At 36.2% G+C, this 18,917-nt stretch overlaps 1 protein-coding gene across 1 annotated transcript; it reads right to left on the bottom strand.

The window, feature by feature from the left end:
• Positions 1 to 902: 902 nt before the first annotated feature.
• LOC101637284 (chromosome unknown open reading frame, human C5orf34) lies at positions 903 to 16,411 on the bottom strand. The gene is made up of 12 exons (XM_004678339.2): positions 16,217 to 16,411; positions 15,995 to 16,084; positions 12,941 to 13,584; positions 11,200 to 11,301; positions 9,972 to 10,095; positions 8,888 to 8,979; positions 8,100 to 8,169; positions 7,050 to 7,220; positions 6,610 to 6,704; positions 5,383 to 5,481; positions 3,087 to 3,127; positions 903 to 1,163 (listed from the first exon to the last, which is right to left on the bottom strand). Exons 1-12 carry the CDS (start codon positions 16,409 to 16,411, stop codon positions 973 to 975), a joined length of 1,914 nt encoding a protein of 637 aa, XP_004678396.1. The 3' UTR covers positions 903 to 972.
• Between the last annotated feature and the right edge of the window lie 2,506 nt (positions 16,412 to 18,917).

Genomic DNA, 18,917 nt, shown 5'->3' with positions numbered 1-18,917 from the left:
GGAAGCAGTTATTGCCTGTGTTAAATTTTTTAAGATCCAGTTCTCATCTTTTAAGATCCAGTTCTCATCTCCTAGTTGTACTGGTAAATACTTGGGACTAGAGAGACTAAATAGCAAATGACAATATACATTTCTGCATATTAAAAAAAAAAAAAGTAGGGTTTCCTTGGTGGTATAATGGGTTGAGTTTCAGCACTATGAAGCAATCTACAACAACTATAGCAAGAGATCGCTCCCCAGCCAGGGAGCTATCCCTCTTGGTACAGCAGACTACTTCTGTCTCAGCTGCTGCTCCCCTCAGCAGTGTATTTCAGTAGATCTGTCTGTTCTGCTTCCCATTCTGTCTCTGGTGAATTCTGCCACAGCTCCCCACCCCACCTCAGGCCTATACCCAGATCTTGTATGCATAAATAAATAAATCTTAAAAAAAAAAACACTTGGCCCTCCCTGGTGGCGCAGCGGGTTAAAGTACTGCACTGAGAAACTAAAGCCACTTCCTCATGAGTTCGATTCCCGCCTGCCCCGGAGGTGACCACATGGCGTGGCAGACCTCTCCTGACCCACCCGCTGCTCCCCTCAGCAGTGTACTTGTCAATCTGCCTGTTCTGCTCCCCGCTCTGTGTGTGGTGAATCCTCACCCTCCGCATCTCTGGCCTGTACCCCAGTTCTGTATGAATAAATAAATCTTAAAAAAAAAACAAAACACTTGAAGCTTAAGTGTAGAATATGAAATAGAGTAACAACTATAAATTTGTAAATTTTTATTATAACTGAAACGTCAAAAATGTTAAATAGTTATTAAGTTTATTACAAATATACATTACAAAATATACAAGTTAGATAAGTTAAATTAGTTATTTGATACTCTTTGTACAGAAACGTATATGATTTCCTAGCTTGCTAGTAATTTTATACCAGTCACTTGAGACATCATTCTTAAGGTTTAGTAGTACATTGTAATAATTCCACTTTTCACTTTTTAGATTTTGATAGAAGACAGTCAATATCTTGAAGAATTTCAGAGGTTTTTTTCAGTGCCACTGACACACTCTTTTTATTATCTTCTAGCAAAATATCTGAAGGTTTCAGTTTATCATGATCAGGAGACTGTTCATTCTTCTTGTCAGAAGTCTTGCTTAAGATACCACTGTCCTCTAATAACACTAAGTAACTGTTAAGGAGGTTTCTCTATTTTTCATTATATAAGTATTTTTAATTCAGAAATTGGCCTTCATGTTAAAATATACCTATTGGGAGGATGATCCTTCACTTAGAGGAAGTTCTGAGTTGGGGTTTCTGAACTTATCAAGTTTATCCTCAGAGATGAAAAAACTAGTTTGAGTATAGAAGATTTAAGGACTTGACTGTACCATCTGAAGCCATAAAACTCCTAAAACAAAACAGGGGATAAGTTCCTTGATATTAAGACTTAGTGATGAATTTTTAGATTTGGCAAAGGGGACAAAAATAAAACTAAAAAAATGGGACTACATCAAACTGGAAAAGCTTCTGCAGAATAAAAGATTATCTTAAACAAATGAAAAGGTAACTTATGGAATGACAGCAAATATTTGCAAATTATATATCTGATTATCTATCACATGCATTTAATATCCTAATATATAAACAATTCAGTAACATATATATATGTATATATATATATATATATTCAATTCAGTAGCAAAAGAAAAAATATCCATTTTAATATGGGCAGAGAAAATAGTTAACAGGCACATAAATGGCGAAAAGGTACCCACACAAACAATCAATAATCATCAAATACATCTCAAAATCACAAGATATCACCCCATACCTGTTAGAGTGGGTATCATAAAAAAGAAAAGAGAACAAGTATTAGTGAATACGTGTGTGTGGGGGGGGGGGGGAGAAGAACCACTGTATGCTTTGGGGGAAATGTAAACTGGGACAACCACTATGGAAAGCAGTATGGAAGTTCCTCAAAAAAGTAAAAATAACTATCATGTGATTCGGTACTCCCACTTTTGGATACGTATCCAAAAGAAACGAAAAGTCCTGATGTCTGTATTCCCATGTTCATTGCAGCTTTATTCACAATCAACATATGGAAACAACTTAAGTGCCCATGAATGGATGAATGCATAAAGATGTGGTGTACATATACCAATAGAATTATAATCACAAGAAAGAAGGAAAACTGACATTTGCAACAACACAGATAAGCCCTAAAGCCATCAGGCTAAGGGAATGAGCCAGACAGAGGAAGACAAATGCTACGTGATGTCACAACTTAAATAATTCAGACACAGAGAATTGAATGTTGCTTGTCTGGAGCTGGAGGATTGGGATAGTAGTGACAGATTGGTAAAAGATATAAATTTTTGGCTAGAAGATGAGTAAGAACTGAGGATCTAATGTATGACATGGTAACTATAGTTAATAACATTGTACAGTTGAAGTTTGCTGGGAGGGTGGAACTCAAGAGGGTTTTCATTTAAAAAAAAAAAGAAGAGAAAGAAGGGGTAAAGTGGGCATGAAGCTAATGGCGGAGACAGGGTAATCCTTTCATAGTGGGTAATGTGTGTGTGGTCACCCTGATGTACACTTTAAATATCTGAAATTTTGTCAATTGTATCTCAAAGCTGATATTAAAAAAAAAACAAAACAAAGATGGGCTCAGATTAGGAGTGGTTTGGTAGAGGAGGAGAAAACAAATATTGTGAAGAAAATGGAATGTATGAATGTATATAATATTTTACCTAAAAGGAATGATGTATGGCACATATAAAAATCCAGCAGATATTTGTTAAAAGTAAGTGAAGATAAAAAAAAAAGTCACAGACAGGTCTCAGTATAATTTAGAATATAATTATATCAGTGCAAAGGTTCCATGTGACATCTTAACCTTAACTCCCAGCTCATTACAGATTTAAACCCAGTGAAAAGTACATGATATACCTTTTATAGTGTAATTTTAAATTACACTCTTAAATAATATCCAATACAGACCCTCATATGTAAGTAAGGATTAATACAAAGTACAGTCATGAATTAAAAAAGGAAAAAGAAGTTAAGTATGCAGGACAATACATTTATGTAAAGGATACAGTTAAACTTCTTTATCTTTTCAAGTTCAGAATCTATAGACCTGTGGAGGTGAAAAAAGTTCATTGTAGTGATCAGATTCCTTTATAGTCATAATATTTAAATAAGCATATTTGATATTTTTATGAATATCAGCATTTGAGAGAAATCTGAAAGAATTTTCTTTATATATGGGCTTTATTTAGCAATAAATCAACCTGATTTAACTGATACATACTGAGGCAAATGAATATATGTTCCATCTCAAGTACTTTTGAATCAGCAAGTACTGATATTTGAAGGCGCTGGAACTGAATGGTACAGCTTCTTAGCACTACCTTGGCACACACTCCTCCAAGTTTACTTAAACTTTAAAGGCCCACTAAAATTCCATCACTGCCCAAAACATAGTAATTATTTTCTATTAAATTCCTTCTGGAATAGGCTACATACTTATTTCATCATTTTCTTAAGCACAGCATACTGAACTTTCTTCATGATTTGAAGAGTTAATATGAACATTACTATGTTCCACAGACTAGATATTAGGGCAACTCATAGGGTAAGGGGCGCCAGTAGAACCTCGTGTGTGTAATTCCTCCTTTTCGTCATCAGATTAAAATAAAATGCATGCAAAGGTACACAGAAAATAGGATAACTCAACAAGGTAGGTGTCTGAAAAATTAATGAGGACATAAATGTCTAAAACATCTCCTAATTCAAGTCACTAGAAAAGTTGTCTTTACAGTTCATCAAAGCATATGTGACCATTTCAACTTCGATGGAGCACAGGCACCTCTGTGCACTTACACCCATTGCTTTTAGTCTAGAATAAAAGACACTTCATCACTTAAAGTATCTGTGGATATGACTTACTCCAGAGCCAAGACACATCTTTTCAGATATAAGCCAAGCTACAAACGACCTTTAAAGCTGTCACTCATCAGGTGAAACAACTTACGAACTATTCTTCCATACTAGCTTTTGACTGGCATCCCTATTTCCAAGCTGCATCAGTAAGTTAACAATAGAAGGCAATTTGGAGGAAAAATAACCAAATACAACGTAGATAGCTCTGGTGCACAATGAACCTACTTTCTTTGATAAGAAAACAAGTCACACTGGAGATGTCTTAGGTTCCACACTGGAAATGAAGCGACTGCATGGCAGGGTCTGCCTCCCTCCACCCCTTCACTCCCTTGGTCTCTCTCTGCTCCTTGCTGCTTCCACCCACCGCTGCTATCACCAACCTGCACTTCTCCCGCACCCTCATTTTTTAGAGCAGCTTGAGTTATACGCCTCTAGGCTTTCATATTAAAAGGCTAGCATTTTATAAACTTTGCCAGGTAAGCAGTGAAGTGACTGATTTTATTTATAGCTAAGTACAATTTTCCTTTTTTCTCAATGATGTTTTTTACTAGCCATCTGCAACTTTCTACTCCCAAATAGGCTGCAGTTGAACAATGAGGTAGATGAAAAGATGATCACTTAATATAACTGAGATGTTTACATAAAATCAACGGATTCGATTTGTGCTTCTTTCTCCAAGTAATTTAAGAAAAGGTAAAAGAATCAGGATTAGTGTTTAATGTTCATACTTTTCCACAACACTATTTTCAAAGATATCTTACAACTTACTTTAAACCATCTGAACTCCTCTATTGGCTACAAGCTCCATTCCTTTGGTCAAACTTTATACTGTGCCCTCACCGTTTTTATGGCGCGGACACCATCTCTCTCTTCATTATCTCCATGGGCCAAAATAGCCTTTTTTTTTAATTTCTGTCCTTGTTTCTTTCCTAAATGTCTTATTTGCTCAAGTATTTTTTTGAAGTTCAGATCAGATCTAGCCTCTTTTACACAAAGGGGTACATAAGAAATACTAAAATACTTGCTTTATTTATTTGCCAATTAATTTTGGGAAGGTAATTCATAGGACAGGAATTATTTAAAAGTCAACTTTTTCTGAGGGTATTATGGTAACTAACATTTTATTTTCTTCACTATTTATAAAATTTAAAACAAAAATCACCTTTTCCCATAAAGTTTTTAGAGTGAATTTATCACATTAAAAAGTCACCAATTTTGATGTCAAATGTTCAGTGCAGCTTTCTGAACTTCAGATGTAAAGTATGTAATTTGTTGAAATGTGTTAATTTAGATATTTGATTAAAGAAATTATTTTTAAGCTTAAGTTATCAAAAGCTAAAAGAAAATGCTCTTAGGGAAAAATCTTTCGAGTTTACCATCTAACATTTTACTGTTTGAGTATTAGTTGGTCTTCTATACAGATTAAATTTAAAACAAACATATATATACCAGTTTTCTTCAAGAACAGGAGGTAAAGGATGTGTGAGCATCTCTCTCTGCTTAGTCTGGGTCAGTCTTCTGCACCACGATATTACTGTTGTCACATATCTAGATTGAATACATTGAAAAGAAAATCTGAGACGAACTTGTGTAATATTAATAAAAAGAATGAAAAAATCATTAAGACAATTTTGGGGAAAAGGATAAAGAAATTTTAAAGTGAGTTATTTACTGGATAATTTTCTAAATCATTTTTTGGAATTGGTTAAGGCAAGTTTTTCTCATTCAAGAATAAAATTATTACTCATATTCATGTTTAACAAAAATGAGATTTAAGAGTGAGAACAAAGGCAATGCATGTATTTAAGTCAAAGTTCAAGTTTAAAGGTCCAAATTCTCCTTTTAGCTTTTCAGAGTAAAATGAGCTTGACTTTTTATCATGAAAATGCCTTTATCCATCAGACTCAGTGGGAAAACTTGCTTTCTAAAATTTAAAACAGAAAACAGACATTAATGATGAATTTACCCCATGTCCTGCCCCTTCCCCACCTATATTTCTACATAAGTAACAACTAAATAGACAAAACAAGCACAAGTTTAATAAAATAATCTGAAGTGATCTGCTGAAACAAATACTAATATCTGTAAAGATATTTTTGATGCAAATTATTTTAACTAGAAATGAGCCTTGGAACACTGAGACCAAAGTGCAATAAATCCCAACAGAAAAATCAAGAGGTTAAAAAGGGATTTCTTGTGTGAATACCTTCAACTCAAGTCACTAAAATAGCAAAAACATCACAAGTACAACGATTATAACAAAATACATAAACCAAAGGAGAAAGAGCATCTTCATATAAAGCTGACAAGAGTCTTCTCCATTTTTGGAATAACCAGCAAGTATATTTTTTTCCTCAGTTTATGGAAGTACATAAATCTTCATCTGTGGTTACAAATCTTATTTCAAATTGGTTAGGATTAATTAACTGGTCACACAGCTAACCACAGATTAACTTCAACAACAAGACTGTTCTCTCAATAACAATCATTTTGAAAAATCACTTGAATACAAATGGAAATGAGTTATGAAAAATGCCAATCTAAATGTAAACATTGAAAATCTACTGAAATTTATTCTCTAAATGTAGAAAAGAAAAAAAAAGTAATATATAAGGTCTACATGTTTCCTCCCTGTCAATTAACATGAAAATAATTTTATAAATTGCATTTTAGTACCTTTCATATGGTCCAGTGTGCTCAATCTGAATTAACTGATCTTGTCCATCAGGAAAAGTTAACTTACACCACCCTAAATTGAGGCCTCGATTTACCTTAAGAAGAAAGGAGGAATAATAAGTTTTATCAATCTAAAACTGAAAAAAAAAAAAAACAACCAAATCCCTCTTTTGTCTCAATTAAAAAAAAACAACTAAAATTTACTTCAATTATTTAAAGTTATATTTCATATGGGATATGGGTAATATTTAATCACCACTTTTATAGATAATCAAAAGAACAAAAATCGTAGTCTCTCCCTTTGTAATAAACGACTTTTATAGAAATGACTATCTGCCATATCTTTCTGATTTTTGTCAGGAAATCCAATGGGATCAATAAATTAAGTACCACACTTTTTCCAGAGATAAAAACCAGATATTTATGTCAAGTATATTCACCTGTTTCATTTCAATTAAAGAGCCCAAATTCCAATTTAGAGTGAGCGTAATGCCATCTAAAAAGACAGCATGTACCACATCATCAGAGTATGCCAGAAATCTTCCCACGCTGGGTATGAATGATTCTTTCAAAAGTACGGGCACTATATTGCTGTCACTCATCCCAGGTGCCTAAAAACAATAAAAGTAGGAGGAAATAGTGATTCATTAATAAGATTTAAATGATTAATGAGCACTGACACAACTTCAGTTTATTATTTAAAAATTGATTATAGAGCACTTAAGTATGTTTAAACTTTTCCAGAATTGAAAACCATAGTAGTCTGTCACAGGCAGATTAAATTCCAATAGCTTTGGAAATTCACTGTTTGGTGAGAGGTGAATTTGGAAGTACAGTATTGTACTACCATGGTATAATGACTGTTTTTACATACTTCAGATCCAGTCTACTCTGCCCCCTCATTCATCAAGAAAAAAGAAGCAAAAAATATATATAGAATAACAGTATAACAAAAAAGCCTATCTTAAAAGTCAGGCTTTTAAAAGTGGCTTATCTAGTAAGTGAACTTTTTCTGAATAAGCCAATAATAATAGTTATTACTATTTGTCACAAGAATTTTTCATATAACTTAAAGTAATTTGAACTCAGATGCAAAAAAACAATTTAGAAAACCTTATTTTTACTGACCATAGATTTGGGGTATCCAGAGAAGGAGAGGGGGAGGGGAGGTAAAGGGAGGGTGGGAAAGCAAGGGGTGGGTAAGATTACAATGGACTGTGGAGGAGGGCAATGGGTGTTTTGGTGGTGGAAAACTATGGAGATCACACTTGAGGGGAGAAATTCTATATTCTGGCAGGGAGGGGGAAACAAGGATTTAAAATAATGTTATTAATAAAACAATTAATTAAAAAACTTAAATATTGTATCAATTGAAAAAATATACCAAAATGTTTATTAAAACTATTTTATGGCAGCAAACAACTTAAGGAAACTAAAGTTATACCCATTAAAAAATTAAAAATATTGCTTTTGAAGTAACTTTAAAATACCATTTTCCAGCAACATATATGATAGTTATGGCTTAAAGAAAGTCTCATCTTGGCACAATGTTGAAGAATTCTGTAAAGACAAAAAACACTACTTACACATTTGCAAATAATAGCACTTTTCAATAGCAAACTATTCTCAACACCATGTGTCATTGAAGGCAAGTAACTCACTTCCACTAAACTATGTTTGACCTCTTTTCTTCCAGAAATCTTCAAGTCACTAAAGGGTTCCCTCTTTTGTGCTTTTCTTATCCAGTTAAGGTTATTCCTCTAGTTTTTAGCAATAAGATGTCTCCAAATAGAATTTCCATTTGCTCTTTCTAAGCAGCTGATAGATTCACAATACAATCTACTTTCTCCACTTAGAAGAATCAAAAAAAAAAGAAAAATAGGAGCCAAACTGTACTTCATCTTCAGTACTGATTCTCAGAAATCTTTAATACTCTGAGGATCACAAATAGGAAAATTTTTGCTTTATCATCCAATCCTCAATTCCAGTGGAAAATAGTAACACTACAGTTAAACAGAGAACAGGCACTTACTTCCTACAAGCACTTGTTCAATATGTATATATCCCTCCATTTAACTTTAAAATGTCAAAGCTTGAAGTACTTTCATTATGATACAGTGGTTACTTTACTTTATAAATGAAGACAGAAGAGTTGACAGATTTTATCAGATATATTCCATTGCATCTACCAATTCTTAATCTCACTAGGAAACACCAGAAAATGTACCAAGGTTCTCAAATATATAACACTTGATTCAGCTGAATGTGAGGAACTTACTTGGTTGCCTGTTTAATTACAGAAGACACAGAGAAGAGACTTCCTGGTCTATCTGGAGGAAGGTTACTTACTGAATAAGTTTTCTCTTGTTTCTGAAAATAAGTTCAAAATGAAAAATCTCATTAGTAATGAATTTTGGCCATTACTATATACTTAGCTCTCTTTTTTTTTTTCTTAAAATGTTTTTACATCGTGACAAAGTAAGCCAGTTAACTTAAAGTCCACAGGAGTCATTAAAAGTATTTCATGATGCTTTTCCAATTTTCCAACCCACTCAGAAGTTATAGTCTAATAGTCCCTAACTCACTGCCTAATTAAATCTTGTCTATACTTAAATCAGCATGGTTTTACATATATGATGTTTTATCTGTAGGTAAGAATTATCAGTGCCTATTTTTTTTAAATGAGTAAACTGTGGCTTGGGAGTCAAGATGTAGAAGAGAAGCCTGATCTGATCCATAAGACAATACAGCTCATACTTCACCACCAGTGAGAGAAAATGGGTTTTAAAGTTAGATATGGATTCAAATTTGCCAGATAAGTCTCTAGCAAAATATCTATCTTATTACATTAGATAATCTGGTAATACTAAATCTGATTAAATTTTTCATGTTGTATCCCCTCTTTTCACGAATAGAGCAATCTTGTTCAATTTTCTAGTTGTATAAAAAGACACAGGAGTTGGTATTTAAAGTATGTAAAAAATTATGGTAGGAGAAAAGTGTTTTTCAAGGTACAAGTATTAATTCAAAGAAGTATACTGATTCAAAGTAATATTGCTGGTTTCACTGATTCCTATAGATAAATTCTATGACAGAAAAAATTTAGCTTCTGATTTAAACACAAATTGCTTAGGATAACTATATGTAGGATGAGAATACAAAAAAAAAATGAGAATATAAAAAAAAAAAAGTGATTGATAATTGCTGTTCCAGTGTTTGCAGTATTAATTCTCCAGACTGGGGAGTAGAAGCAGCAAGCAATATTATATACAGAACAAATTTTCCATACATATTCAGAATTATTTAGAAACCACTCTATATGCCAAGAATCTTCTTGAGCTGAAGCCTTACTGTCAGCTTACCTCTTCTGATCCTCCTTGAGTGGAATAATATGTAAAATATTTTCCCAAATAAGTTCCTTCTGATTTGAAAATAGAACCATCTCCAGGAAGAATCTCTATTGAGTTCACATTTTTATGAGTAAGTCTAAGGAAGAGACATACTCATTAAAAACATTTTTCAATTGTATTTAAAACCCTCATGAAGGTGACATTTTTTAAAAGTAAGAAAGTATGGTCTTTTGTCTATCCAGTAGAATAGGTAATTTCATACTCTGTGCCCCAACCAGTTAAAATAATTTTTTTGTTGGTTTGCAAAAGATAAACAGAATACACAGAAGCGGTTACTGTATCTATGTCAATAATAAATCTCAAGTTGTCAACAAAGCTCTGGAAGTCAGGTATCACCCTGGTATTGTCAATGCCAATCACAGTGGCTAGCACATAATAGTCACAAGGCAATGCCCAATGCACAAGAGTTAAATACAAACCCTAGAATCTGAAGAAAGGATTATTACTCACTAATGAAACTAGCAGAATTGATGCCTAACAGATGTGAGTACCCATGTATAAAGGGAGCCGTCCCTAAGACAAGGTGATTGACTGACCTGGCGCAGTCAAGTGTAACTGAGATATTGGGTAGGTAACAAAAAAACTTACGTCAACTGCACTGTAACATACAAAGAATGTGGTCAGAAGGGAGTGGGTCTTCATACAATAAAAGGAAAACCCAAACAACAAAAATTTTGCAGTGTTCTAGCATTATTTACAAAAGTGACACTCAATCTATCAAATACTGCATGTCAGGCACTAGTAAGGCGGACGCCATGGAGCAATTCAGTGGAATAGTGCAGACACAGAGCTGCAGTATTTGCTGCATGAATGAAGGCCAAAGTCTCCCTTATGCTACCTTCCAGTCTAATCCCGTGCTCAACAGGCCACTCTGAGACTTCATCCCCCGATCCTTGGAAAGGGTGTTCTAAACAACTCATGGGGGTATGTCATTCACTAACAAAACTAATCCCTCAATGGCTTTGGAGGTGTCACATGAATCTTGTGAACATGGTTAATGTGAAGTAGTCACAAATGCTTTTGTATGCTAAAAAAATTAGGCTCGAGACCTACAAAACTCAGGACTAAACCAAGGAGAACAGGGGTCCAGGTAAAACTGCCAGTGGGAGTCTCTCTGAAAACCCACTCCCATCCCCACCATGACATGGCTACGTACTCCTATCTAACACAAGTGTCTTACCTGTATGTAATGCCTTTGTACCAAACCACTTTCACTAGTTCAGGGTAGGAATATTCTTCTTCATCAGACTGCCTCTGTGAAAATGAGTCACAAAAATCCCACCTGTGAAGGAAAAGGTACAAGTTACTGATTCAGGTTGCTCAACATACTTACCCATAGAAGTCAACAAAGTATTACTATGACAAAATGTATTTCCTGCCCAACTCACTAGACTAACAAAAAGTGGAAATTAATATGCAATTGTATTAATAAAATTTTAAACTAATCTTTTTCAATCTTTTATCATTGACATTCGGTACAAATGCTTAAGTTACCAGTTTTACTAACCTTTAAAATTTAAGATTCAAACAAATATCTACGGAAATATCTGTGGTGGGCCAGGCACTGTGCTATATAACACTGAGAATATGACACCCCAAAAAGCAGAGGTGGTTCCTGCCCTCAATGAGGTCCCTATCTAGCAGGGAAATTAAATAGTAAGCACTGAATATAAAGAAAGAATTAAGTGCTATGGGGTTTTATGAGAACGTAACCCCTGTCCCGAAACTTCAGGATATCCAACCTAAGGAAGAAAGTCTCATACGGAATGTGCTCATGTGAAGTGAACACAAATTAGCTGAGCTGAGCGAGAGCAAGGGAGTGTTGATGGTGAGACAACAATGCAGAAGTGAATGAGTTAAAGCTTGAGCAAGCATGAGTTTAGCAAGAGTACAGAAAACAAGGGAGAGAAGAGAAAGAACAGTGAGGGGATAGGGGATTACAGAGACAGATTACAGATAATGGGAGGCCTCTTATACTTAAGAGAGATTTCAATCTAAGGTCAATAGAAGGTTAATGAAAATTTTTCATTTCGAAGTATGAATCTTTTTATGATTATTTATAACACTGGAATTTCTAGTTTTAACTGTGTTATCATGACAAGCCTAAAAATCATTCCCATATTTTAAGTATGTTCTCAGAGATTACATGGGTTCAAATCCCAATTAAGTACAAGAAGTGTGATTCTGCCCGGTTATTAGCATTTGTGTCTCAAGTCCTCTACAGAATGGGGACAACAGCTCACTTACTTGATGGGGTTGATACTGGATTGAGCCAGTAAGTACAACTGTGCCCAGCACACAGCAAGCGTTTTCTGTTACCATTATTGTTAAGGCCACACTCCTTTCACAAGGTGCATGTAAAGGCCGTAACTCTTAGGTTACTCATCTTTTAGTGGAGGTAAAAGTCACTATGTAACCTATTTGCCCCTTTTCAACATGGACATGATGACAGTGAGCCCTTGACAAGTGGCCTCTCGCTAGGTTCATCCACTTGCCAGAACTGTGCTCAGCAGCCGTGGTGACTGCTCCACTGAGGGGCTGATTTGTCTCTGCTCATGCCCAGAACTGGCCATCATTTATCACATGTTGATAATTTTTTTTGCAGTGAGCTTGACCTTTAATGGACTGTAAACAAGTATTCAGGGATGTCTTCGTCATCTCTATAGTCACCGTGTTTAATTAAGTATGTAGCACATAGTCAGCCTTCCACAAATGTACAATAAATGGATACAAAAATCAGAACCAAAAACAACACATTTGTTAGGAAAATAATTTACTATCAGTTATCAGAGAAAGTTCTGGATCTACAGAATGATCTTGACTTCTAATAGAGATCAAATTATTTAGAAAGAAATATTCTTCTAAAAGGGCTGGCTCTCACAAAAGCTTTCTAACAAAGAAGTCATCCTTATATTCATTACCTGTGCAGGTGTGGGGCAGGGCAGCTGAGTAACAGGGCATTAGGAAGAACAGAAATTGCTTTTCCTCTTTCTTCTGAAATCTCAGAAGTTACAATGCTAGTTTGGGTGGTATCTGCATCACTTCTTGACATACTGCTGATTTTATGATGAAAACGAAGTGCTAAAGACAAAGGGTATTTCCATTGCTCTGGGCAGGAGGCCACAGACCAGTGCTGCTTTACCCACGTGTACACACATGTGGATTTCATACCAGGTGAAGGCAGCTCCTTCCTCCCTTCAGTTCCAGTTACACAGCTCTTCTCAAAAGGTTCTCTGGATTTCACAATCTGGCCATAAAGCTCATTTTCTTTATTCTCCAGTTTCTGTCCCGATAAATGGCCGTATGTGTAGATTTTACCTCCTTTTTCAACTAGCTTGTCCTTTCTGGCTTGATTATTTTTTTTTGACAATACATTAGTTGAGTCTGGCTTCTGGCTTACTTTACACAAAAAATGTACTGTGAATTCATGCTGCGATTTGGGCACACAAAGGTATGCATGACCATCTAAAGATGACACTGTCACAGATGACTCCTGCACAGAGATCATGCCATCATCTGCATCAGGACTGGGCCACGTCACATCTGAGATGTCAATGAAGATACGCTGAAAAAAAAAAGTCCAATTTTCCACATATTTGAAATTTGATATTGTGTAAGAAAGCATCATAAAGTTTTATTTGTGTCTTACTACCCAGAGAGAATGGAAAATGGAGATACAAAGGTCAGTCAATATACAGTTTTCACAGAATGTATGTGAAGAATATCTCTTAGAGGGTCCTCAATGGTGGTGCAACAGGTTAGGACGCAGCACTGCAAGCTGGCTGCAGTTGCTTCAGTGTGAGGTATCGGAGGTGACCAACATGGTGCAGCAGACCTCTCCTGTCTCACCCACTGCCCCCCTCATCAATGTATTTCATCGATCTACCTGCTCTGCTCCCCACTCTGTCTCTGGTGAATCCTCTCACATTCTTGCACCTCTGGCCTATACCCCAGTTCTGTATGCATAAATAATTTTTTTTTTTTAAAAAGTATCTCTTAGAAAACACATACAGAAAAGAAAAAAAAATCCTGATTATATTTAGTGTTAAATGTATTTTGATTTAAAATGCACAAAACAGGGGCCTCCCTGGTGGCACAGGGGTTAAAATCTCCTGCTATCAAGATAGCCATAGCTACCGCAGCATGAGTTCCATCCCTGGCAGGGGAGGTGATCCACATGGCGCAGCAGACCTCTGCTGTCTTACCCACTGCTCCCCTCAGCAGTGTATTTCAGTCAATCTGCCTGTTCTGCTCCCCACTCTGTCTCTGGTGAGTCCTCTCACCACCTGGCACACTACACCAAAATAAATTCCTACTGGTTCAAGAGTTTCCTTTTCATCTTTTTTTTTTTTTAAAGATGTATTTTTATTAAATGAACCCTATTATCAATGTAAGGAAGGGGAGAATAAGGGGCACACCTCTTGCTATAAGGAAATGGGGAGACAGGAGAAGGGTAAACCCCAAAAGGATGGGTGGAAAGGGAATATAATTAAAGCAACAAAATATCCTCTGTAAAAAGTTGGGTCAGAGTCTCTGCAATCCACAACACCAGAGATAAAAGCAGAGATAGCCTCAGTGGAGGTTCTTCAGTTAGGTGTTCAAAAGAAGGGAAATGACAGCTTGAGAGTTATGTTTTAGGGGTCCTCCCCATCCCCAAAGGGGATCTGAGAGGTCTGGTGCAGCAGACCTCTCCTGTCTCTGGCTGTTCCCCTCAGCAGTGTACTTTGACAATCTGCCTGTTCTGTTCCCCCACTCACCCAACCCCCTACCCCCTCCACCTCTGTCCCATACCCCAGTTCTTGTATGCATAAATAAACCTTTTTTTAAAAAAGTTACATTTTAAATAATGAATTACTCAAAGATAAACTGATTCTGATCAGTAGGAAATGGATTTTAAACACAATAGCACCTGTTGCATCTTCTCATAAAACTGCAGGTTTCATCAGTTTAGTCTTACCAATGATTAAATATTTGAACTTCTACCTATGTAAACCCTTAAATTTACAAAAATTATTGTAAGAAAGCCTCTTATATTTAGTGGTAGCACCATACCGATGCTATGTCTACAGATATTAGGACACCAGGATTAAGGGCAGTATTCACTGAAGTCAAACATGTTTTGTAGGATGGTCAGGTAAGAAAGTTCGCTCCCAAAATTAGGCTACCTGTAATCTTGCTGTGGCATTAACAGCAAGCTGGCAGCTTCAAATGAAGAGTTGCTTAAAGGACACAGAGGAAAATAGCCTTGTAGACTGAGTTGCAGCTTACAATTTCTCATGACTTCTTTGCCATGAGACAGTGTAACAGAAAATTACTCAGAAGGCAGACAAGCATCATAAAGGAAGCAGAAAGGTGGTAAAAAGACAGTCTTTAGAGTCATCCAGACTTGGGATACATGCTCACTTTGTTGCCTAGAAAATTTCTTTGGACATGAAGGGAACTCTCTCAAGGAGCTGAAATCTAGTCAGTGCCTTTCTGATAGGTCCAAAGGCAGCAGGTACCCCTGCCTAAATAGCTTTAATAGTTGCAGTCCTTAACACATAGTACACCCTTAAAAATTGGTGGCTCTTCATTCTAAAAGTTCAACATGGAAATAAGCAAAAGATTCAATTTGTATACTGATAATGACACATCTCTGCTACACATTAACACAAATAACTACACATAAGCTATTAAAAATGGTCATGTAAATTCTTATTTTTGATACCACTTAATCAAAAAGTCACCAATCTGAAAAATTCTGAATATAATCCTCAGTTACAAAGAGTAAGACTGGGAGATGGACTATGTAGCTTTTCTGTTTCTATCAATACACAAAATATCAAAACTCCTTAGTCTGATGAAATATATAGGCCTGTATATATTCTATAATATTGTGTTTACATCCAAGTGCTATGAAGAAAAAATACCAAATATTAAACTGTTTCTAGTTATTTCTCAAGTATCACTTATAAAAATGAGATTTAAGAAATTACCTTTTTCCTGTCAGAAGGTATGAAGCTTTCAGATAAAAAAGGATAAATAGCAGAAGAATTTCGAAAATCTAAGGCTCGCTGTAAATGCTCCTATGAAAAGAAATTAAGAAGTCAACTCAAAAAAATGATTGACAACCTGACATACTACTTAATTTTCACATTCTTACCAATTCAACAGTATTTTTGTATTAACAAAAGCAGTTTTGTGTTATTTTCACTTACTCGGTAAGTGCTAATAACAAAGTGTGTTCTTTGACGAATTCTTTCCGGTTGTTCTAAAGGATGTGCTGAAACAGGAGGTGCCTTTTCAAATAAAAATTCAGAGCCACAGGGAGAAATCTGCAACCTGGAACCATCAATATATTGTACTTGCACTGAATCATCTTCATAAAGTATCATTTGCACTTCAGTCTCCATTATGGTTAATGTGGATAGATTCCCTCCAAGGTGAAGACTGAAGGAAATAGGAAATACAGTACAACAAATATAAGTTCTATCAGAATTAATGGATGCAGCTTCTAAGAATACTTGCAGAATATATTATTGCCAATACATTTATTTTTGTTAGAGGAAAATGATTGCCTTACTATAGGCACTTAAAGTGATTTGAAATTAACATTCTTAACAGAATGCTTGATGAACCCCAGAGCCCCAGAGCTTATTCTATTGTGGAAACACAAGCCTACAGGGGAAGATAGCTCACTAAGTTATAAGTGCCTTTATAATCTGAGGAGCTTAACTTCTGAGTCTGAATTCTAAAAATGACATATTCAGTATCTCATTTCAAATAAGATCTATCACTCTGCCTACAGCCCAACATCTGCCTTAGAATAAAAATCAAATTCCTAACCATGGCCTCCAAAGGTCATTTAATCTGACCCCAGCTACCAGTCCAAATTGCATCTCCTAACTCTGTCCTTGTTCAGGATATTTTAGCTACAGCACAGTATGTGTATGTGTGCTTTAAACAAGCTGTTTCGCAGCTCTGAAGCTCTGCACTGTTCATTCAGCATGTCCCTTCCATGTCCTTTGGCCGGATCTCTGACATCAGTAAGATTTCAGCAGAAATATTATTTCCTCAGAAGTCTGACTTGACTAGCTTGACTCAGTCATCTTCCAAAATTTTTGTCCATTTTCATGTTTTTCTTCATAGCATCTATTGCTATGAAAATTGATTCTATTTGTCTTTTCCCACTGGACTATAGAGTCTGTCTTATTCATAGTGTATTCCTGGCATCTAAAACACTTAGCAAATACAAGGGTGTAATAAATAGTTATTTACTGATAATACAGTTAGGTGAATTTCTTAATTCTTGATGCCACCGAATTTGATATTTGAGTTTATGGCAATTTTTAGCAAAAAAAAAGTTAGTAATATTTGACTTCTTACAGTTTTCCTCCACACACTGTTGGTATTTCTATTTCAGGCCACAACACCGTACAACCATCTGGAAATCTTTTCTTTTTCTACTTTTTCCAATTCATTTCTAGTATTCCTGTTATAAGTGATTTCTACAACCTAAGCCATATAAATCACATTACATTGCTTGACTACACGTTAAATGGCAACAGTACATGCATTTATATTGCAGATATATATACATATATATGTATATGTACATATACACCACGTGTGTATTAATACACACGTCAGCTGCCTACTTAACTATCTCAGAACATTAAGACATGCAAATGCAGCCACACAGTTGCAGTTATTTCTTATACCAATTGTGAAAAGGTGTTTATCTTTGGACAAGACTTTTTTTTTTTTTCAACAGGTTACGGAGGCATTATTGTTTATTTAGGTAAAGAGTACACAGAAGAATGTCTAACGTTCCTGGCATTTCATCAGCTATAATTCAGCTTCAATCCATGTTTGCAGGCTCATCTCTACTACTTTGTGTTTTCGTCACCCAATAAGTTTCGTCAAAATAACGATCAAAAAGCCGCAAGTCTGTTCTTGAGATCACTGGGAACCCCGATTTTTTCAAAATGCTCTATGTAGTTATAGAAAGTCTCACCGAAACCGTGGCCACCGACGTCTTTGACTCACTCACACAGCAGTTCTGAGTTGAAAATCATGAAAAGGAGGTCTATCAACGGCTCCTGGACTTTAATTTGCAAAATGCTGAAAGCTGTAGTTCATTCGCCTGCCCACGACTCCTGGAGAGATACTGCTTGAATCTGCCAACTCACCAACAGCTACTGCTTCTTAATGAATGAAAACAATCCTAATGAAGAACAATTTGCTATGGCTGAGACGTCCGTCAAGTTTGAGCAGCCAGGGAGCCGTGGCAGCGCCCATTAGGACGCAGAAGAATAGGCACAGGGAAAACAGCCGCGTTCAAATCTTCCCGCACCCAGGGAAGCGGACTTCCCTCCGCCAGAACCGACAGGAAGTCCCGCCCGGAGAGCGCCCACTGCTCTGAGGGCCACGCCCCGGAGTGCACCCTGAGAGGGGAGGGACCGGAAGTAGGGTAGGCTGGTGTTCTAGTCGGAAACTGATTCACTCTGCTCGGGTCTTCTGTTTCCACCCTGGGAAGCAAACGGACCTATTGGTGGCAAAGCCTGTGTAGGTCAGAATTCTGACGGCCCAGACAAGAACTAATCCACGATGACTACAGTGGCGTGATGCTTATTCAAGTAACATAAACAGTAGTTTTACCTCCATAAATCTGTTTAAAAAAAACTTGAGCAAAGAGGCCTCCCTGTTGGTGCAAGTGTGTAAGTCTCAGCACTGTCAAGCTATCTGCAGACAGCTGCAGCACTCCACTGCAGCACAAGTTTGATCCCCAGCCAGGGAGCTGACCCACATGGTGTAGCAGATCTCTCCTGTCTCACCTTTCAGCTCTGCTCAGCATTGTCGTTCAGTAGTTCCACCTGTTCTGCTCCTCTTTTCTGGTGAAGCCTCTCACTCTCCCAT

The sequence above is a fragment of the Condylura cristata genome, unplaced genomic scaffold (assembly GCF_000260355.1).
Source record: "Condylura cristata isolate star-nosed mole 26May11 unplaced genomic scaffold, ConCri1.0 scaffold00007, whole genome shotgun sequence".
In the NCBI taxonomy this organism is placed as follows: domain Eukaryota; kingdom Metazoa; phylum Chordata; class Mammalia; order Eulipotyphla; family Talpidae; genus Condylura; species Condylura cristata.
The sequence above is the reverse complement of the archived record's forward strand: the minus strand, read 5'-3'. Positions and strand labels throughout refer to the sequence as shown.

Bases quoted from the DNA above. Each gene is read 5' to 3' on its own strand.
- LOC101637284 (XM_004678339.2), bottom strand. From the start codon at position 16,411: ATGGAGACTGAAGTGCAAATGATACTTTATGAAGATGATTCAGTGCAA. The intron at 13,585-15,994 runs GTAATTTCTTAA...TTTTTTTTTCAG, and splicing joins TACCTTCTGACAGGAAAAAG to CGTATCTTCATTGACATCTC. The intron at 1,164-3,086 runs GTATCCTTTACA...ACAGTTACTTAG, and splicing joins AAAGATAAAGAAGTTTAACT to TGTTATTAGAGGACAGTGGT.